General features: G+C 36.6%; 1 protein-coding gene across 2 annotated transcripts; it reads right to left on the bottom strand.

Moving 5' to 3' along the window:
- Positions 1-312: 312 nt before the first annotated feature.
- Positions 313-23,149, bottom strand: LOC129263925 (gamma-aminobutyric acid type B receptor subunit 2-like). Of its 2 annotated transcripts, none has more exons than XM_064101325.1 (18): positions 23,012-23,149; positions 22,324-22,494; positions 21,562-21,663; positions 18,891-18,956; positions 14,832-15,020; positions 14,182-14,415; positions 13,423-13,483; positions 12,711-12,800; positions 12,246-12,396; positions 11,446-11,578; positions 10,929-11,036; positions 10,665-10,787; positions 9,873-9,983; positions 9,110-9,334; positions 7,843-8,007; positions 7,173-7,299; positions 6,294-6,372; positions 313-3,180 (listed from the first exon to the last, which is right to left on the bottom strand). In XM_064101325.1, exons 1-18 carry the CDS (start codon positions 23,141-23,143, stop codon positions 2,613-2,615), a joined length of 2,835 nt encoding a protein of 944 aa, XP_063957395.1. In that variant the 5' UTR covers positions 23,144-23,149; the 3' UTR covers positions 313-2,612. The 2 variants fall into 2 exon arrangements, with proteins under 2 accessions (XP_063957395.1, XP_063957396.1); XM_064101326.1 differs by having other exon boundaries at positions 313-3,175.
- Positions 23,150-23,350: the final 201 nt, after the last annotated feature.

The raw sequence follows: 23,350 nt of genomic DNA, 5'->3' as shown, positions 1-23,350 counted from the left end.
CTGGCTGCAACAAGCACTCACGTTCGGTAGAGAGCACGGATGGTATATGAAAATCACGCTAGACTAAATCAAATGAGAACTGCTGATTAGATATACTTATAACATATTAGTAAGTAGTGTAGACCTTGTGGATTCTGGAAACCAAAAAGGAAATATATAGGTAGAATTCCATAAAATGGCATTACTAGTGTACTCTGAAAGATGTAAACACGTATTTGTGATATTATGATCAAAGACACGTGCGCTGGTAAGCCGTCAAACAGACCAAGTGAAATATAAAGGAAAAAAATAATGAAAACATTAAAATATTTTGTAGCTTTAAAGACAGTTTATTATCATCAATAAGATATAGACAATATATATAATCTTAACATCATGACAGTCTGAATAATATATTTATTACCTTATTATATACAGTACATGTACACCACAACAATGTAGGTCAAATAATTCTTAGTCTGTTATAATATATGTTTCAGCACACATGCATTTTGTTTACGCTGAATACATTGAATATAAAATTTTAGATTCAGATGTTTATAATTGCATTCAGGAAAACTACATCCCAACAGGTATAAATTATGTTATTGTACCTTCCAACAATGGAAAAGTGTCCCTCCACCTTTGGGGAAAAATAAGTCTCTTTTGCTTGTAAAATCATGAGCTTGTGTACCCCATCTTGTAAGCATTTCTGGTTCTCCCCCAAAATGTATTTTGGTTCAACGGTATCTGTTTGTGATTGTTCCACGACCGGCATCATTTGAAATGAGTAAAAACGTCATCTTAAGCTAACAGGATTTTAATCGCGGACACCCATTGGAAAACTTATCTTGCTAAGCTAGTTTTCATCATTTAATAATGGCAAAATCAGTCCCAAATAACAAATCGATCTTAGTGACTTGACGAATAACGATAAGACTAAATAACGATCAGACACACAATATTTATATAAAATGGTTGTTTGAATAGCAAAATAATAGTTGGGGGTATTTCTTCAAAAGTTGCATGAGTACTCCAGGCTGAAAATAAAACTAAAACCTGACAAACAGAACACCGATAATTTCATCAAAATAGGACATTGAATCACAGGGCTATGGCATTTTTAGGCGTGATATTATTTCGGTGAAACATCGATATGCATGTCTTTATGAAAATGTAGTGAGCATGCTGATATCACATCCCCACTTATTTATGTGTATTTATTATCTGAAATTATATTTACTCCGATTTTGTATTCCAAAAATAAAAAGAAATGATTGACCTATTAAACGTGTAAGATAATCAATGATGCAAATCATTATGGACACTCACCATGCAGACATGTAGAAAAATGATAAAATTATAATTTCATGTAATAACATAAGAACAAGAAAACTGGGGACATAATATCATCAGCCAACTTATTGCGTATTCATTACGGTGTTCAGACTCCCCCTTTTTTCAAACCATTGCTAAAGTTCAAAATGTAATAATTTCATTGATTTATAACGAAGCGTTTTGTTCAATGAGTTTTGCTATTGTAATTTAGATATAACTATGTTCAGCATGGAGTCCCCGTTTAACATTTAATCAGTATTCATACTTTATACTCTCTGGGAATACCCCCAATTTGATCGGGAAATTACTTTAAAATATTGAAAAATTTGATTGGGTCGGAAAAACATACGTAAATATACGTCTAGCAATGTGCAACATAACTTTGTGTATTGCGATACACTTCTTGAAAACTAATAATTACTTTCGAGTTTGAGTTTATTCGCATAGCATGAAGCAAAACACGAAAAGTTCTAAAGGGTTATCAAATTAAGGTAAACAAAGGAAAGTATGGTGAAAGAGCACAATATTTCTAGATGATAATCCAAATCATGAACGATGAAATCCATGATTAACTTCATAAGCAGTGAAATTTTAGTTGGCTTCTTTGTCTATTAGGAAATAGGTTCACGCATTTTAAAAAAATCCTCGTTTAGGATGTTTTTTTTTTTGGTTTATGCGGATAATCAATATTGCATCGCCCCGGACATGCCGGAAGCTTTATTTGAAATCGCTTCGTAATACATTAAAATAGCACTGAACTCTATGAGGAAAATGTTCTCGTAAATTTCAGTAGTTCTAGTATGTCTAGTAATTCTGCTCACTTGTAAATCTTGACATCATAAGAAAAACATTGCGAGTTTTGACAACAAATATCGGATTTTATTCCTACTTTGCATAACTTACCTGTATTATTACATGTATTGTCGGGAAGCTAATATTTCACAAAGTATTTTTTTATGCATGTATATATTCCGGGTATGCCATGATCTACAATGTTCTTGCCGAATAACTTTTCCAAACTATGTCATATTTGTTGACAATTTCTTGACTATCCCTTGCTGACCATTAATTCATCTCTTAATGACCGCAACTCTTCAATCAGACCGGATCCCATAGATTGATAGTTTGGATGGTTATGATGGTCATTTTCTCGAAAAATGATTATCATATGAATTGTTCAGTGCACAGATGTATGTTTGTAAATTTCATCCAAATAATACCAATAACACGCGGTAATATGAATATGGCGCAAGAAGTGATGTTTCACAAACCGATTACGAAAAAGGAGCACATGTTTAATCTAATAAATGAGAATATTGATAGTTTTGAACAGAAGGTGCATTCCCACCATTAGAAACACTGCAATTTGACGATGTCTTTTTATTCAAACCACTAAAAGTATCGTTCATACCACTATTTGACGAAAGAAGAGCGTTCATACCAAACGTATCGTTCACACTACCAGACGAAGAGAATTTTTCGTTCACACTTTGAACAGGTGATAATTTATCGAAAACATCAGCTGAATGTTTAGGAATATGAGTATCGATCAAACCGATATCCATGGAATCGTTATATCCCATGACGTCATCAAATGGACGATGAATCTCCGCAATTCCATCAGTGCACATTGTATCCAATGAATTTGTGTTTCCAGCGGAAGTGATGTCAGAGGTCAGTGGATCAGTAAGTGGGTCTTCTTGTTTATCCGGTGGGCCGATGTAGACGCCCCCAAAGTTAGCATACAGATCCATAGAATCAGATTCGTGATCTTCCTCATCATCATTAACCTCTTCAGACCAGCGAGGGATCAAGGGAGGGGCGGGGCTTAGTGATGACGTCACAGCTGGTGTTACCACTGCTCTGCAATGATTTACAGTAATTAAGGGAAGACAGGGGTTTTAACAAACAAACAGACAATACAATCAACTCACAAATGACACGATAACACAATGTCCGTTATCAATAAAAACTAGCAAATATTTGAGAGCAAGGCTATAAAACCAGAATAAACCGATGAAGGTAGAGGTGATAAAGACAGTATATGATTAGCGTAAGACAGGTATTTTTGACGTAATCTCGTATCTGTGCTCCTTAGTAGACACGTTACAAACATGAAAATATGAAAACACAATTGGTAAGCATTTTACGGAAGTCAGCTTTGCATACAATGCACTCTAATAATTGTCTACTGGAACTTGATGATCCCTGCACAAACAGAATTCAGGAGTCAACAGAATTAAGAAGAAAAGTGCAAACCAACATTTCTGTCTTCTTTTTTTTCTTCCTTTCCTTCTCTTTCTTTAGTTTTCAATGTTTTTTTTAATGAATGTTGCCAGTTTAATTATAATCGTCGATATATGTAAGGAAACAATACAATGACTAAAGCAATCAATCGTTCTGACAAATGCATCATCATTGCCATGGAAGTGTTGGGTAACAGTCGAAAAATACCTCCTTCAGTATTGGGGAAAAGGGCAGATTGAATTATTGAAAAAAAAAATCAAGATAAAACATTTGCTAGCTTTTATCGATAGGGATCACTATTTTACATGTATTACATGACATTTTGTTTTTCTTTATCACAATTACGCAGGAAAATCCAAGATATTGATTTATTGTCATGCTTCTCTTGACTAAGTAGTTTTGTTCGCTCAAACTTTCTTATATCACAAGAGTTCAATATCAGCAGCACAAAAGCAATGGAAATAAAAGCGGAACATTTTCACTTGGTCTTAAGTCTATTTGCCAACTGTCATTTTTGTCTCATATAATCTGAAGTCTTAAAATAATTTTCATTTAGGAAACTTTTTTTTAGAATGTTCAATTTCAGGTCTAATACATTGAATAATTGCAATATTCAGCTCGCGCTTCGCACTCACTTTATTTTGCTCATCGCTTATGCGGCTTTTTGTTTGTTCGGTGAAATTAAAGCTAGCATAGTTTTTATGATAATTTATACTCAATTTCAAAAATGATTTCTAGAAATATAGGCTTATTTTTATACATGAAAAACCAGTCATGAACAAATTGGCAAGTAAACTGAATAAGTAAGAGGGTGGGGGGGGGGGGGGCGACAGCTTGGCAATTAAACTATGAATTGGTGAAAATACGTATTATATTCGACCTGACTCTTAGTAAATCTTTAACCAAAACGCAATGAGACCAATGTAATAGCAGACCAAAGGCGGCGGAACGTATTTTCGTTAGGGGGGGACAAAGCAAAAAAAATATATATATATGTCAAAATGGGCATTTTGGTGCAAACAGATATTTTCACCATGAGATTATCATCTGCGTGAAGTATTTGTGTGTTTTGTATTAATTGTGTTGAGCAAACCTTAGCATTTTTGAAGTTATTTTTTATTGATAAGATAAATATTTACGTTTTATTTGTTTCTGCAAGAGAGCGTATTTTCAACTCTAAACTTGTAAAACTCGCCTTTTGGTCAATTATAGCGCCAAATTCTGTTAAAGTGCATCCTCACAAGATGTTACGAGCGCGAATCGTGAGCTCCCAATCTTAGGACATTTCATGCAATAAGACATGAAAAAAAAGACATAAAAATTAAACGTTCCGAGCAGGTTTTGTTATCATGAAACATATGTGTATCTTGCTAAGGAATTAACACGAGCGCAAAATGCAAGCCGAAATTCTGGATATGATGACCAGAAAAGGAATCTGTAAACTACATTTAGTGACTCATGAATAGGATACATATTTCACCAATCAAATAATGCGAGTGCGGCGCGCGAGCTGAAAATTTGTGACATTTCAACCTGAAAACTGGACATTCTAAGCTTTTTTTCTCTCTTTCAATGTTTTACTTTTTATTTTCATAACTTCATATACATATAACAAATATTTTCATTATACAAATTATATACAAAATGAAATAAAATACAAAACAATGTTGCGAGGGCAAAACGCGAGCCAAACAATATGTGATTTTGTTTTAACCTAAAACGTATTATGTTTTACTTTGAAAAGGGTATTTTATTTTGTAGAAGGGCACATTTCATTTTGAAAAAGGGCCTTTTTACGGGGATTATTTTAGTTTTATTTTTTTTCTATTTATTTATTTTTATCTTTATCTCTAATTTTATTATTATTATTATTATTATTATTATTATTATTTTTTTTTTTTTGGGGGGGGGCAAGTGCCCCGCGCATGCCCCCCCCCCGTTCCGCCGCCCCTGCATAGCAAATGGGTTAAGTAATTAGGCAGTCACAGAGTTAGAACAATAAGAAACAACACGTATTCCTGGCAAGGTAGGGGGGCAAGTTTAGTCACCGAACGTTTATTTTTTTGTGTCTGTTCACCGAAGATTGCTTAGTTTATAAAACAGGCAAATAATCTACATTTACATTCAATTCTCAGAATAAATCAATAAAGTAATAAATTTGATTTAAAGAGAACAACATTGAAACATAATTCGCAAACGAGAAAGAAATTATAACATAAAAACAAATATAATAAATTTTGGACAAAAGATATAAGGTAAACGAAATACAGGGATATAATCACTAAGAATACAATTATATTTTCCAAAGTGAATAACAAGCATATCAGCTACACAACTATAAACACAACTATAAACATAATATTGTGTTTGGAATACGTATTTAGTGTTTATAATTGAACAATTAAATATAATAATTAAATTCTGGAGCAGACTAAACGCGATTAATTTTGGTCCATTTCATCCTTTCTAAGCCTAACTTATTTTTTGTCTGGATAGACGATTTAATAACATGTAGAAGGAAAGATTTGACCAGCTAAATATAATTTCCCACTTCTATCGGAACAAGTATGAAAAAGATCACATTTTCCAAAATATCTGAATAGCATCTATTGAAATTTAGTAAATATTTTATCATAAAATACTCAATACATGGAAATATAATTAATCCAATCCAAACCCCGGAACACCCCCCCCCCCAAAAAAAAAAAAGAGAAGAAAATATGACCTACTCTTTTGTGTGGTTGATTTTTGATGAATGAACATTAAACGTCACACTGACTGGAGATGTCGCTGTTCTATTACTTTCAGCTGTACAGATATTAAAAAAAGGGTGAAATATCTTACATGTATTTCAATAGTCAAACAAAATCCTTCAATCAACAAACTAATCAATGTAATACATATACTTTTCAGTCATATTATCATTGAAGTAAAATATATTTATTTATGTTACCAAGCAATGTTATCTTTGACTCAGATTTTTACATTATTTTCATGTATGATATGATTTTTGCTGTTCTTGGTTTTCATCATGTCATTGATGAAAAAAAGTTTTATGCTGATCTTTTGGACCTGAATTAGTATGTTCTAATAAATAAATAAATCAATCAATAAATAAATAAATAAATAAATAAATAAATAAATTAAAAAGCACCGTACAGGATACTTTATATTATATCCACAGCTGACAATGCCGACACATCTGCATACGAAAACAACTTGTCACTGAACGGATCTCTTCAGGTTATTACTTAATCATTGCAATTCACCCGTCAATCTATCCATCGATCAAAGAATCAATCAATTCATTGATTGATTGATTGATAGAACTATCAATCGGTCCATCAATCAGGAAGTCAATGAGCCATTCATTCAAATTAGTCAATTAATCAACCAATAGATATATCGAACTATCGTACAATTAATTAATTGCTCAGTCAACCCATTAATCGATCGCCGAACTATCAATCAATACAGAAATACATTGATCAAATAATCTATTAAACCATTAAATGAATGTATCAGTCAATCATTCAAATAATAAATTAATTAATCAATCATCAATTGATTGCTAGCAAATCAATATTGACTATTTTAAAGCAAAATACCTCTTGATCTTGCTGACAATGTAGAGTTATCAATGCCTGACGACCATTCCTCACTAAACAGCAATGGTGCGTCCTCTGGGGCGATCTTTGTATACTGTGTCTCCAGATCTTGAACTATCTTGGTTTGCTGTAAGTTGAAAGTATTTTTAATATAAAGTTATTGCGATTGTCTCAATTAGGGGTTATCTACGATGGAAAAGAGAAAATGGCCGACCTCATTGCTTTCAAAATTAAAACATATTAAAAGGGAGCTCAGTCTAAAAACAAAGAGCTAATTTAGCTCTTAAAGAGCGTGTATCGTGATTGCACTTCGGAGTGCTGATTTTTCTCGTTCGAATTTGAACTAGACAAATCAGCACTCCGAATTGCAGTCACTGCTCCTTACGACCTATATTAGCATTTCGTTGTTTAGAGTGTAACTTTATTGCAGAGTAGTGGATAGTTCTGCCAAGAAGTGTTATCAGGAGGTAAATTCACACCTCACAAGTTACAGCCCGATAAGGTATAGCAAGGCTTGTAAGAGTGATTATCTGGGACGCGAACCAAATATTGCAGAAATTACCTTAAATTTCTTGAGGATCTTTAAAACTTATATCAACTATTGAACGTGCTCTATGTATTTTTCATATCCATGAAAAAGGTATGGAAAATATGACAAAGGTTTACTTACATCTGAGAGTTTCTTAGCGAGTTCATTCTTCTCGATAGCAAGGCCTCGTAACCTGCAATCTGAATCCATAGTGCCAGCATTAGTAGAACAGGTTCGGGTTTTATCCAAAGCTCCTACAACTCGGATCCTCTCGTTGGCATTCGGGTTTATTCGGAGTTCGACAACCTGAAGTGAATTTCAAATGTCATTAAATTTACGGCAACCTGCATCTTAATGTTAGCATTAGGGTTCTTCCGAACTTCACTTAATAATCGGAAAGGGAGTGCCTATGGGCCTCTTTCCAAACAACTTAATGTGCGAAAATTACAAACTCTTATTGTAAAATTACATTTTTAGCTGCATTTTAATCGTTATCAGTTGCTAAGGATTGTTTCTAAAAATATGAATTATTTTTAAATATAATTATTTCTTTGTACGAGAGAGCATTTCATGTAATAATTTGAAGCAGGTATTTTTTGCAAAAAGTTGGTCAAATTTCATTAATCTTTTCAACTAATGTCGGAAATATTTTAATCGGTTTGCTAATGCTACATGCGGTATTGCATCTTTATCTCTGGTCCTCTACATAAATTGTATTTATGTTTTGGTCTGTTTTCCCTTTTTTTTGGTAGTGTAAATATTTTATATCATGGCAAGACTGTATCAGTTATTCTAATGATACTGTTAAACACTTTTTGTATTTTGCATACTATCACAAAATATTGGGTGAAATTTCTTCCACCATGAGGGGGTAATTTTGTGTCCAACCAATAAGGGGCAGGATTTTACCTAATGCGGGAAGCATATTGTTCAGTAAGGCAAAAAAACAAAAAAAAAAACAGCTATGGGCAAAATTTTCACAACAATGGATAAATAAAAATGCCCAAAAGAATTGTCCAATGTTAGTTGGACACATAATTACCCTCATGGAGCACTTTTACCCAATATTTTAGAGTGTCTGATGACTGTGAAAGCAAATGTAAACTGAAGCTTTATCGAATAAAACACTCTACTGTGGGGAAAAGGGAATTTAAAACAATATATTTATGACGGTCTAATCATAACATGTGTTTTTTGTCCCACAATTGCTGGCTATAATAATGGCATATTACCTAAAGCAAATGATATATATTTTTTCGGGGTGCAAAATGTAATTTCTTGCGACATATAAGTCGTATACATAGGTTTTGATTCTTCCATTATGGATGAGGTATACAATTTATTCTTCTTGCTGAAAGTATAGGGGTTGTTAATTAGGTGGTATTCAGACGGCACTCTTATTTCTTACCTTTGGTACGAATACGAGACAAAGCGTGATGGTCGTACAGAAGAGTATGAAGGTTGATACAAGACCATATGAAGCATTGGGATTATCATTGATTACAAATGATAGAGATACACCCAATACACACATGATTACTACGTTGTATACGCTCATCCCTATGTATTTGCTGTCGTTGAGGGCGGGTATGCTCACATGACGAGTTTCCCATGCCAAGAAAAGCCCGAAAATCTGAATGAAATTTAAATGGTAAGAAAATAAAATGAATATAGTAATGTATTCCTTCAATATGAATCACATGAACTCTTACGCATATAAACAGATAAATACTATATTTCTTGAAAAAGGCACATTATGCCAAAATTACTTAATTCAGCACATAAACTCTTAAATGTTATTTTTTGTCGTTGAATATGCCTTAGTGAATTAGAACACATTTTCCATTAACTGCATTAATTTGTAAACACTACTTCGTGAGTGCCGTTTTCCCATCACAAACGCCCATTCGACAGCAAAGTTGACAAAGGGAGGGGGTATCAAGCACAATTCACCCCTTGGACCAAGAAAAAAAAATGTATGTTAATGCTTTTTAACGACTTTTAACAACAACCGACACAACCTTAAAAATTCCATACAAAATAATAATAATATATGGAAAACGGTCAATCTTTTGAACAGCTATGCCAGAGAGATGTTAACATATTTCAAAACTCTGAATGAATTCAAACTTATTTTTAGGGCAATCCAAGAATACTAAAATATTAGTTACCATGAGAACTCCTTTATAGATATAGATGATTGAAAGCCAGATCATTGTCTTCCTACTCTTACAGTTTAACATCACTGGTATCAAGATGACGTCACGGCCATTGGGATCTTGCTGTAATCAGAAGAAAAGTAATATCATAAACGGTGTAACCTGCCACCCGATATCAACACCGAGATCCAGAGAAGGTTCTATTTATATAGAAATGATTGACAATATAGCAATGTTGGAAAAGTAATTCTGTTTCTATTTGTGGTAACTCCCGTATGAACTCGGCAGTACAATTTTGCTAGTAAACGCCAATATGGTATATAGAAAATTACCATAGGAAACCTTTTAATATCAGTCATAGTCCTTTTAATATCAGTCATAGTGACTGATGTAATAGACAGATATTAGTCTAGGGTATTTTTTTTATCAAAGTGGAGAGAAAATGTCAGAGTTCGGATTCGAACTCACAAACTTGTGATCATGAGTTCAATGCTGATCACACGACCCTTTCTTCATACTGTCAAAATTTGAGAGGGACACGTATACATGCAGAGCTAACTATTGGCTCTCTAACAGGCAACAGTGTTTAAAATATATGAAATATCAACAAATGTCGAGAAGAAGATAATGCAACAACATGGATCGAATTGGTTAAGAAAACCCCAACTACCAAAGTACGATGTTGCAATGTCTTGTAAGCTTAATGCTACTATGACAGTGTGACATTAATTAAAAGGTGTGTCTGAACAAACTTGAGGGTAGGGGACCTTCACGTTTATCAACTGAATCACAAAATAATCCTACCCTTTCATCGAGTCTTTCTTCTCTTGGTTCGACGGGGTCAACGACTTGCCACGTGATGAGGATAATGAGATCGACAACGAGCATCACGCCTACAATAGCATACAACTGATTGTCTCGAATTACCTGAAACGATTACAAGAGGTAATAAAAATGAACTATCAGCATGATCAGTCTTCGTAATCCTTGCCAAGCATAATGTCTTTATTAATGATGGACTGTTTTACATATAAGATCCGAACTTCACACAATACACCAATGACTTACCTTTTTCTTCATTTTGATATTAGTGAAGATCCTATGTACTCTCCATGTTTTACTAAACATAGCTCCAAATGCTAAAGTAAATCCGATACACAGAAACCAGCCACGGGCCTGAAATAAAAAATGATATTTGCTAACAATATTCATACACATTAATACTAAAATAAAGAGCAATTCGTACACGTTTATATTGAAACTAAAAATAATAATAATAGTTTGATTACTACATGTATTTGTTAAATTTATCTGTTTGTACCTACCCATTTATTTGCATTTTGGGGAGGCTTTTTTTAATCTTAAACTGGTAGTCCTGCTGGATGTCAAGATCAAGATAAAGAAATTTTGCTAATCAATTCAGTTGTGAATAAACATTATACGTCTTTTTTATTTAAAGCTCAATAGAATAAGAATATATTCATAATAAATTGTTAAGTTTTCAGAAACTACTTTTCAATTTGTTCAATATAGTAGTAAGAACACAAGACAATGGTAATTTTACAAGATATGTAATAATAATTACCGTGCAGACAGCTTTGAATGAGTAATCACCGACCATTCCATGATCAAGACCAAGAAGAAAGATACTTCCATAGGTCAATATACCACCCATGATGATAAGATTATTCAAGAATGGACTAGACATCTTTATAAACCTGAAATTAAATAAGTGTTTGGTACCGCAAAATCGTAAAATAGCTTTAGAAACGGAAATACTGAAGCTTTACCACATGCACTCAACGGAGTAAAATCGCATGTCTAATTTCGGTCCATCATTGTCCATTGTCTAGTTTCGGTTTTGTAATAATTATATCGTTTAGCTCTAGCGTTTACTCCGATGAGTGCATATCGAAAAGCGTACATGTATGTCCGTTTTAAAGTTATTTTACGAAAACCTGTAATTGTAAAGGTCATCGTGTATATTTAAATCAATTACATAATATAACTCTTGACTTTAGTATGCATTCGATATGACACACTCTTACTAAAAGAAGTGTCGAAAACTATCATTCCGTGATGTGTAGAGTCGTGCATGAAAGATAAAATCTTAGCTTTTAGAAGACGCACATTGCGTTGAAAGTGGAATTTCTAATGTTTTCATAACCGCCCCTCACTAACCTACAACAAAATATAAAGGGGCGTCGCCAGGGAGGAGTGACAGTTCATTCATACATCTACTGAATGGGATGGTTTATTATTAAGATTTATGGAATTTTAAAATGTATGGAATTTAAAAAGCAGGAAGTATCAATGTAAGTGATCTCCTGGGAGAGATATTTTTTTTCGTGTTGAAATAATAACATTTAACTATAGATAAAATACCTCTGATTTCTGCTCTTCATGTTAAATATTAGAAAACCAAATGCCATGATGATACCAGCCGTTGCTATGGTAGCGAGTACAGCAAATACTATCCGAGATACACGAAGGTTTAGGATCTCCTGCATCTGGACGTCAGAGGGCGGGCCATCACCTTTATTTCCGAAAAAAAAAAAAAAAAGAGAATGGATTACTTTTGGAATAATCATGAATTCATACGCATTGATTACAAAAAAAAATCATAATTTAGTTGGCGTCTCATGAAAAAGACTAAATCATTCAAATAATTTTGGTAACTAGAACAGGTCTATCTTTTCTTTTAGACTCAATTAACAGAAGGAAATCACAAAGGGATTTTTTTTTTTTTTTTTTTTTTTTTTTGGGGGGGGGGGGGGACACAACAGCAACAAACCTAACAAAGTAATTAATGTATGGAGTTGTTTATATACAATTACATCCATAGATTACCTTCCCACTTGAAGTTGTTTCCTGATCTAGTAGACAGATTTAGAGAGTCGGTGATTGCGTAATACTCGGCTACCTTTAACATTTCTCCATCTATCAAAAATAAAGTTTGAAATCAAAAGCAAAACGAGCTAAACGAAACAAATTAATTCACATCTGCGGATGAAATAACTGTCTGTCACAAATTTTAGTAAAGAGAACATGCACGAAAGTGTTCCACTGTATGAACTGACTGATTGTTTCCTTAAACATGCAGACATGGTAGAGCTCGATAGAATAATCATGCCATTGCTTTACTATTGTACTATCTGAAGCTTTCGGTAAAACAGTAAAACAAAGAAAGAAGCATCCTAAATTCCTAATTCATATTTTTTTCGTAAAAAGTATGAATAATTTTAATGCATTTGGGGTCAGCATATCATAGCAGATTAAAAACGATTATTTTGATCTAATTTTTAATCTATTGTAAGAACGCATGGAAATATAGGACTTTGAATCAGCAAAGGAGTTTAGCCATGTATAATGTCACCCCCGCCCCTTCCCTCCGTGTATCCAAGTAACCCCATCCACTTATTTCTAGCCCGTTTATCAAAATTAGAAATCGTCGGTGAGATGCCATATAGGGCTGTCATCTGGATGAGGAACAAGGGTATCAACGATATTAAAACGAATAATATCACCGATATGCCCACAAGGTCGGGCGGGGGGTACAAACCTTGTAACTGTTTATGCATGGTACATCCAAGCCGTTCTCCCTCTCTGAATTGAACTACTCCCTGTAATAAACGAAACAAACGTAATATATTCATTATTGTCATACCATAAATCGAAATATTGCATAATAGTCCTCTGATATTACTATGTCGTTATAAGTCATTTTTAACCGGCTGTAAAATGACAAGACAAAAACCGATAAGAAACAGTATGATCAAGCATGAGTACACCAAATTTAAAGGGGTTCTCCAGGCTGGCAAAAATATTATACCGACAAATTGAGAAAAATTAAAGTAGAATATAATAATCTTTGTAAAAATACCAATGGAAATGTCGTGTTTTTACGTTGATTGCAGTGCATCTATCATATAAATAGGGTTCGTGTAAATCAATGGCGATGTTCATGTTAAATGAATGTTAAAATGGTGTCGTTTTTTTTTTTTTTTACAGTTTTTTATTTTTTTTGCATTTTAACAGCCCATCGTTATTTAACAAGTTCACTCGATTTATTGATATGTGATTTTCAGGCATTCCATACCTTCCATTCAGAATAAAAAATGAGAACCATTATTTTGGCGTAGTGTTGCGTAGTCTCTACGCAACTCTACGCAGATCTCGGTGTGAAACCCCCTTTAGGTTTAAAATTCACCCTGGCACTTACGCGGGTCCTTTTAGGCAAGGTGTATAATCTTCATTGAGGTGTCACAGACGCTTTATAAATGAGATATTAATAATAAGATAAGAAAATAATAATCCTCACCGTCACCCCAGGGAAGTTTGTCTCGTTCATAGCTTTACTAAAATGATCCAACATCTTCTGATCATCATACTTGAAATCAAAGAAGGCATCAAGATTATTCTCCTTCTCAAACATCTTAATCACGTGATTAATAGCTAGAGCCATCACCCAGATACCATCGTATGCGTAGCCATGGTAATCAGAGTAATCTCCTTTCCTTGCTGCGTCATAGAGGGCTTCATACTCTGCCGGTGTCTGCATAGAAATGCATATTTTTTATTGTTATTTAAGTAATTAGCTTTAATAATTGTGTTAACTAGATCAATGAAACACACGATTGACCTGGACCTGTCCGCGAAGGATTATCTATTGTTACTGGGGGTGCTGTAACAATGCTCAGTACCTCCAGTTACAATAGACTAATCCTCCGTAGATAAGTCACTGACAATTGATTACACAACGGTTATCTCCGCTTTCTACTCAACATGCTACACTAACATCCAGATTGATAGAACTAGGAGTATATATAGTCAGGGACCTGGCCTCGGAGGATTATTGTATTGTTACTTGGGGTGCTGAGCATTGTCACAGCACCTCCAATAACAATATATAATTCTCCGTGGCCAGGTCCATGGGTATAGAACTGAAATGATAATCGTTTTAAAACGTACCCTGCCGGATATCGTTTGTTCTTCATTGGCACTCAGTGTGAGGATATCAGTTGCTATGTAACCTTTCAGAGCTCGTCCAAGTTGATCAGCGTTACATTCTGTTGAATTATCAGTTTTCTTCCACCAGCCTTGTTGATAAGCAGGAAGGATCCATACATGACGAGAACCATAGAGTTTGGCTTTATAAACCTGCATGTAAACCAAAGAAATCCAAGATGGTATGTAAATAACCCTCTAACTAATACCTCGGTCACATTTGCTCTACGGCGGCCGTACGGTGAGTCGAAAACAGCCGTTTTATTCATTCTTAAACAAACCACCTATATGTAGCTCATATAAAATTTTAAAACGGCTGTTTTCAACTCACCGCACGGCCGCCGTAGAGCAAATGTGACCGAGGTGTTAGTGACATACAATTGTGGTATACAGAGGTTTTAGTACATTGAGAGAGGAATAGGTTACTATGCATCACTACTGATCGCACCAAAACGTTGTTAGCGCTAACAATGCGCTAAAAAACAGATGCCCTGTTATAAACGGCAAGCAACCTGCGCTGCCTGATGATACGCTACTTGGTGATCACGATATTGTGTCTGTGGTGTCCTCTATTAAAGCTAGCAGACGCAAACCCGTGAAGAGAAAGATCTACCTTTGGAAGCAGGCAGACTTAGAGAACCTGAAGAAGGATTGCCTTGTATTCCAGAACAGCTTTACTGGTCAATACTGTACTTCTAGCTCTGTACAAGACATGTGGCTTGACATCAAAACAACTCTGACAAAGCTGCTGGATAAGCATGTACCTTCAAAGATGTCATCAACTAGATACAACCAGCCCTGGATAACTCGCTCTGTCAAACGGCTCTCAAGAAAAAAAAAACAAGTACTATAACAGAGCGAAGACCAGCAATGACCAAGCTGACCTTGAGAAGTACCAGCAGGTCAAGAGACATTCCAGAATTGCCTGCAAACAAGCTTACAACAAGTACTTGACAGATATTGTCAGTCCAGACACCACAAGTAATCCAAAGCGTTTCTGGAGTTTTGTAAACAGCAAGCGCCATGATGCCTCAGGTGTAGCACCATTAAAGTCTCATGATAGTCTGACTACTGCTGACAGTCTCTCTAAGGCCAACATCTTAAGCCAACAATTCTCATCGGTATTCAACCATGATGAAGATATGACCATCCTGAGAGACAAAGGGCCTAGTGCTTACCCATCAATGGATCATATAATCATCTCTCCCCAGGGGTCCATAAGATTCTGTCTGAGCTTGATATCCATAAGGCATCTGGTCCTGACGAAATTCCTGCCAGACTTTTGAGGGGACTTGCCACCGAATTGACACCAATATTCTCCATATTCTTTCAAGCCTCCCTAGATCAAGGTATCATCCCTGCTGAATGGAAGACGGCTAACATTGTCCCCATCTTCAAGAAAGCCGACCGTAGTAAACCAGAGAACTACAGTCCTATCTCTCTGACATCTGTGACCTGTAAAATTCTAGAGCACATCGTTCTTAGTGACGTCATGACCCACCTTGAAGATCACAATGTATTGTCTGATGCTCAACACGGTTTTCGCAAGAAACGACCCTGTATTTCTCAGCTGATTCTTGCCGTCCAAGATCTTGCTAGAAGCATTGATGACAAGTGTCAACTGGATATGATACTCCTTGACTTCTCTAAAGCATTTGACAAAGTACCGCACGTACGCCTGTTACACAAGCTTCAATTTTATGGAATCCGAGATCACACTCACCATTGGATAGCTGACTTTCTGAGTAATAGGACCCAACGCGTTGTATTGGACCGATCCATCTCCAACACCAGCCAAGTAACATCAGGCGTTCCGCAAGGCAGTGTCCTCGGGCCAATGCTCTTTCTCATCTTCATCAATGACCTGCCAGAGTATCTCTCCAACAACTCAACAGTAAGGCTCTTTGCTGATGATTGCATGGTTTATGCCAACGTCAAGACAGAGGAAGATGCCATTCGTCTCCAAGAGGACATTGACTCCTTGCAACGATGGGAGCATGATTGGCTGATGGAATTCAATCCACAGAAGTGTCAAGTACTTCATGTCACAAATAAGCGCAAACCTATCATCAAGCCTTACTTCATCCATGGACAGACTATATCTGATAAAAATACAGCAAAGTATCTTGGAGTTGAGCTGCAGAGGAACCTCAGCTGGAATCAACATATAAATGCTGTAACCAAAAAGGCCAACTCCACACGTGCCTTCCTCCAGAGAAATATCCGGCCATGTCCAAGAAAGGTCAAGGAACTGTGCTACAAAGCTCTCCTGCAACCAATCATGGAGTATGCCAGCATGATATGGGACCCTCACACTCAAGCAAATATAAAAAAGCTTGAAATGGTGCAGCGACGCTATGCACGCTTCGTCTGTAATGACCACCGCATAACAAGCAGTGTAGCAGCCATGCTGAACCAGCTCAAATGGCCAACTTTACAAGAGCGTAGGGCACAGGCCAAGGTGGTGATGATCTACTGTATTACCAACTCACTCATTGACATCCCACCTACCTTCCTCACTCCATCCACATCCATGCATAGAGGTCATTCTCAGAAGATCTTTGTTCCCTTTGCCAGAACACTTGTCTACCAGAGGAGCTTCTTCCCAGATTCGATAAGACTTTGGAACTCCCTCCCCAACAGCACAGTTAATTGTACCTCTCTATACATCTTTAAACAAGAGGTACAAAAGACCCAGCTCCGTTAATAACGGTGGTTGTTTTTACTTGCACGCTGTAAGCAATTTTTTATCGAATAATGTACATACACTTGCACGCTGCACTTCACCAGTACGACAATACACCAGACGGTGGACTGTACTGTTTCCAGAAGAAGAAGAAGAAGAAGATACAACAATGCATTACTTACACATAGAAATAAAAGGTATGAATTGATAATCCGAAAGATCTGACTGGACTTACTGTTAGCGCTCTGTTGTCTAGGGATGTGATAGAAGGATAGGAATGTACCAGCCTGCTTTAACCCTATGTGGCGAGCCGACGACAATAAAATGTTTGTCAAACTGATATTTCAATAATAGGACTTTTTTCAGGCGACAGTTTCTCGGAGCAACAGGATAAAGTCAGATTCGAATTGGCTTGTCCAGTTCTTAATTACGTTAATGGCATAATGAGTATCAGCAAACAGAAAGAACAAAAATTCAAGTAATATCAAAAGTTAATTATTCCAGATTCACGCAAGAACACGCATAAACTACTGTACAAATTATGTTCAAACTTATGCTTATACATCTTTCATAATTAGTGAGCTGTAAAATAGCCCAAATTGTCAGAAGATGCTGACATTATTGTACAAGTAGTTTAAAAAAATTATATGTCTTTTTAACGAATGTTTTGTATTATTTTGGCATGCATATATCACAGTTTTTTTTTATTTTGTTGTCAATAACTTATATGAAATTTGCAAAAGAAATTGATCCAAACCAACTGTTCTCGAGGCAAAAGTAGTAATTACTTATATTTTGCTTCTGCAGAAGCCAGTCGGATCAGAAGGGTTAACATCGGCACACCACATGGGATATCAATCCTACGTGGAATGTTTTGTTAGTGATTAAAATGCCTTTGTATTCTGATAGATTTCAAATGCATTGTGTTTGAGTTTCCTATCCTTCCTAATACCTTGGTCACATTTGCTCTACGGCGGCCGTACGGCGAGTCGAAAACAGCCGTTTTATTAATTTTAATTCAAACCACCTATATGTAGTTGGACAAATAAATGTTACAACGGCTGTTTTCGACTCGCCGTACGGCCGCCGTAGATAATGTGACCAAGGTATAACACGCCCCTGGTTGGGCTAACAATGGTGTGTGTGGCCGTCACAGGTTCATAATGGTCATGGATTGAGATATTTTTTTTTTCCTAAATGGACTTGATTTCTTCCAAGCAACAACACTTAAGTCTCGTTGAAATACTTTCAGGCTTGCTGGAAAATAAGAAGAATGTACGTACGTTTCAAGCTTTCACACAGGACCATCAGTTTATTTAGACGTACAATGAACTCACCTGACAGAATACTCTTCGTGCCATATCCTCATCAAAGAAACCCATCACGATACGAGCTCCTTTCTCCTAGAAAGAGAGAGAGAGAGAGAAAGGATGAACACACGATTAAGTCTGTATGTATGATAGAGTGTGAGTGTGTGTTGGGATGATCGAGCTCGTGTGTCTTGATGTATACTCTAACATGTCTAAGAAATATTAGATAAAAATGCTCCATGAGGTTAAATATGTGTCCAACCAACTTAGGGCATTTTTATTTATCCAGTGTGATTAAAATTTTGCCCATTCTAAAGTAATTGCTCCTTATACTTAACCTTACTGGACAAGTTGCTTCCGGTATCGGGTAAAATACTGCCCAAAATTGGTTGGATACACAATTACCCTCATGTAGGTTAAAATATTACCCAATACATTTTACATTGAAAATTCATATTTTTTGCATGCATGCCATGTGAAACATAAATAATACACTACTCAAAAAAAGTTAAGGACCACTTTTTAATGTGTGTATACAATTTTCAAACCGGGTGTTGTATTTCTAGAAATACCCGAATATGGCTGTCTTGAATCTCCTCAAACACCCTGTAACAATTTCACACATGGGTGGTTTCAGTTGTTGCATGATGTCTCTCGCATTATTGCATATCCTGAAAAGTGGGCCCATTGTGAAGTGGTAAAAATGTGGATTCAAATGCATTTTCTGTCTTTAGTCTCTACAATCAACAAATTGCTGACAACAGCAATGCCAAGATACAGCTGTCCAGGATGCCATCAAACACAATGAAATCAATTTCACACATGCAGTTCTTTCATGTCTCTTGCATCATTGCAATGTGCCCGTACAAAAGTGGCTTCCAAAGCATTTTCTGTCTTTAGTCTCTACAATCAACAACTTGCTGACAATAGCAATGCCAAGATACAGCTGTCCAGAATGCCATCAAACACAATGACATCAATTTCACACATGCAGTTCTTTCATGATGTCTCTGGCATCATTGCAGTGGGCCATAAGACAAGTGTCTTCCAAAGCATTTTCCGTCTTTAGTCTGTACAATCAACAACTTGCCTACAACAGCAATGCCAAGACACCACCTAAGTGAAACAGATGTAGCCAGAGCCCTAGGGATGCTGGAAGCTGGCCTCAGTCAGCGAAGAGTAGCCAGAATGATGGGCGTGTCACACAGTGTCATTAGCAGAGCAAATCAAAGACACCAAGAGACAGGGCTATACTCCGAGAGACCCCGCAGTGGCCGACCAGTTTCGACAACCCCTAGAGATGATCGCTACTTGACGAATCTCAGCCTCCGCAACCGCTTTCACAGTGCACGCCGCCTCAACAATGACTTCGCTGCAGCAACTGGAGTGATTGTTTCCACTCAAACAATCCGTAACCGACTTCACAGAGCCAATATGCATGCCAGACGGCCAGCTCAGTGTGTCCCACTCACCCCTGCTCACAGAAGAATTCGTCTCAACTGGGCCCGGGAGCATGTCAGATGGACCAGACAGCAATGGCGTAGAGTTCTGTTCACAGATGAGAGCAGATTTTCCCTTGACCACAATGATGGACGTTCGAGAGTCTGGAGGCGACCAGGAAAGAGATTTGCAGACCCCTGTATTGCAGAACATGACCGTTATGGGGGAGGCAGCGTCATGGTGTGGGGAGGCATCACCTACGCCAACCGTACTCGTCTCTACGTGGTCCCAGGGGGAGCAATGACAGGAGTGAGGTACAGGGATGAGGTCCTTGAACCTATAGTGGTGCCATTTGCAGAAAATGTGGGACAAAACATCATTTTCATGGATGACAATGCCCGTGCCCACCGAGCTAGGGTGGTGACCGAGTTCCTTGAGGGCCAGGGGATTGAGCGTATGGAGTGACCAGCGAGGTCCCCGGACTTAAACCCGATAGAGCACGTCTGGGACATGATGGGGAGGAGTCTCGAGCAGCTCGAAGCCCATCCACTTGGACTGCAGCAGCTGGGTGTGGCTCTGGAGGCTGCATGGGATGCACTGGACGTCAGAGACATCAATCGCCTCATCAGCTCCATGAGACAGCGCTGTGAAGCCGTTATTGCTGCAGGAGGTGGTCACACTCGTTACTGAACTGCCTGAAAGACACTCAGACATTCGTTTTTACCACTTTATGTCGGTAGCTGATACCCCTCGGGGCCCACTTTTCAGGATGTGCAGTGATGCGAGAGACATTGTGCAACAACTGAAACCACCCATGCGTGAAATTGATTACAGCGTGTTTAAGGACATTTAGGACAGTTGTACTGAGGTATTTCCAGAAATAAAACACCTTGTATAAAATCTTTATGTACGTTTTAAAAAGTGGTCCTTAACTTTTTTTGAGTAGTGTATATACAATTATACACGTATAAATTTGATATATACTAAAAGAAAAAAAATAATGACAATAAATACACAATCATTATTTTTTGTTCCAGTGTATTTTATTTACAAAATACATTTAGGTAATTTGCTTCAAATGATTTGAGATACACTTAAATGCAATATTAATGAAAGACAATGGTATATTTTTGATATTCTTGTGAACGAAATTAAATATATTATTATTCGCTTGACTTGCAAATTCACTTAAAAATATAAAGTGGTTTCAATCATTGTTTTATTTAATACCATGATTGTTAACATGTATCACCCTTACCTTCAGTTGATCTAAGGCTGGTCGCGGATCATCAGCGAATGTCGCTTCAACTATTGTCGTTATACCGTTTTCTTCCGCCATCTTGACCTGCTTACTCTGGGCCTGTGACAGGTGAGACATGAAAACGATCAAGATAATGCGAATGAATCTAATAGTGATTCAAGGTGAGGAAGGAGGGGGGGGGGGGTGATGTCAGACATATTTTTTTTCACAAAAAAGGTTAAATGCACGTTCCATCTTTTGTGTTACAGAACAACGATTTCTCTTTAGGATGATCTATTTTGTATGGCTTAATAACCTAGTGTGAGCTATTTCGATAACTTTCATGATAACGAATATTTAACGTAATTTCAAATGAACTAAACAATAGGACTTGTCATGTTACCTAAAAAATTTAACCAAGCTGTAAAGATGTCATCATTATTCGATTTTGCTTTTTATATATTTTGCCAAATACACATTTCCTCGCCCCCTAAACATTTTGGCCTATTTACGCCACTAAAATGCAGTACTTTTTTGTAATTTACATCAGATCCCCCACCCCCCCTAAAGTTCAGTGTTATACGAAGTTATCCTCTGTATACAGGCATGTGGTTTTTTTAACAATTTTGTCTCAAAAGTTGTGCAAGACTTAAAAGTAAAGCAGGGGCGAGCAGCGCAGTTTAAAAATTCGTGCTGCGGAATGGCCTCGTCGGCTGTTTTATGGTTCCGATGGCGTGGCAAAGGGTCCACGAATCGGGGGTATGATATAGACCTACTTACATATGAAAAACGAGGATAGTCCTGATGAAGGGTAGCAATCTTAGTCCAGTTAAACAGCTGGAAGAGTTTGACCCTAGCAGCACCGATATCATTCTCTGACGGAACGGTCCTAAAGAAATGTGGGTATTTATCCCGCTGAGAGAGAGACGGGGTGGTATCAGCATACGATAACTGGATGGGAGAGAGAAATACATGAGACATGTAAAGTGAGTATATGAAGAAAGCGTACATTGGTTGTCGTTTTTATGGAAGTATTTAATTGATATTACTATATACCGGTCCATCTCAAACAATGCCAAAGTAAAACAATTTCTATAAAAAAACTATTGGCTCCTCTTTCTGTTTCCACTGATATGTTTCTCCTTTTTTCCGCTGTCCTTTATATTTAGCTATTTTTTACTTCTTCATACTTCTTCAGTCTCCTTCTTCTTTTTCTTCTCCTCCTCCTCCTTCTTCTCCTTCTTTTTCCTTATCTTCTTCTTCTTCTCCTTTTTCTTATTCTCCTTCTTCTTCTTCTTCTTGTTTTTGTTCAATTCTTTTCCTTTTTTATTGTTCTTGTTCTTCTTCTACTACCACTACTACTACTTCTCCTCCTCCTCCTACTACTACAAATACTACTACTTTTACGGCTACTACTCTCATTCAATGACAGTCACTGAAATGACAGTCACTGAATAGAAACGTTTACCTGTACAAGATTCCACCAATGAACGGACGTTGCAATTGGTGACGTCACACTAGGACACGCCCCTCCGAACACCATGAATTTCCTCGGTGGTCTTGCCAGAGATTCAAAGAAAGCCTTCAGGCCTGTGGCCATGTCACACTGTGTGTAAAGATAAAATATTAAATAAAATATTTCTTTACGAACAGTTGGCTCACTATTATCCACTAGAATACCTCACTAAAATGAAACATTTAAATGTTCAACAATCAAAATACACGAAATGAGTGCAAAAGGCAAAATTTTGAAAATCATAACAAAAAACAATGCATAAAGATGTTAAAATTCAACATGTGAGACAGA

Source organism: Lytechinus pictus, chromosome 6 (genome assembly GCF_037042905.1).
Source record: "Lytechinus pictus isolate F3 Inbred chromosome 6, Lp3.0, whole genome shotgun sequence".
Taxonomy (NCBI): Eukaryota; Metazoa; Echinodermata; class Echinoidea; order Temnopleuroida; family Toxopneustidae; genus Lytechinus; species Lytechinus pictus.
This window is presented reverse-complemented; position numbering and strand designations above follow the sequence as displayed.

What these genes read in the sequence shown, in the direction of transcription:
- LOC129263925 (XM_064101325.1), bottom strand. Translation starts at nt 23,143, where the DNA reads ATGGCCACAGGCCTGAAGGCTTTCTTTGAATCTCTGGCAAGACCACCG. An exon ending in ACTATCCTCGTTTTTCATAT is followed by an intron (nt 21,664 to 22,323) that starts GTAAGTAGGTCT and finishes CACCTGTCACAG; the next exon opens with GCCCAGAGTAAGCAGGTCAA. An exon ending in CAGCCTTAGATCAACTGAAG is followed by an intron (nt 18,957 to 21,561) that starts GTAAGGGTGATA and finishes CTCTCTTTCTAG; the next exon opens with GAGAAAGGAGCTCGTATCGT.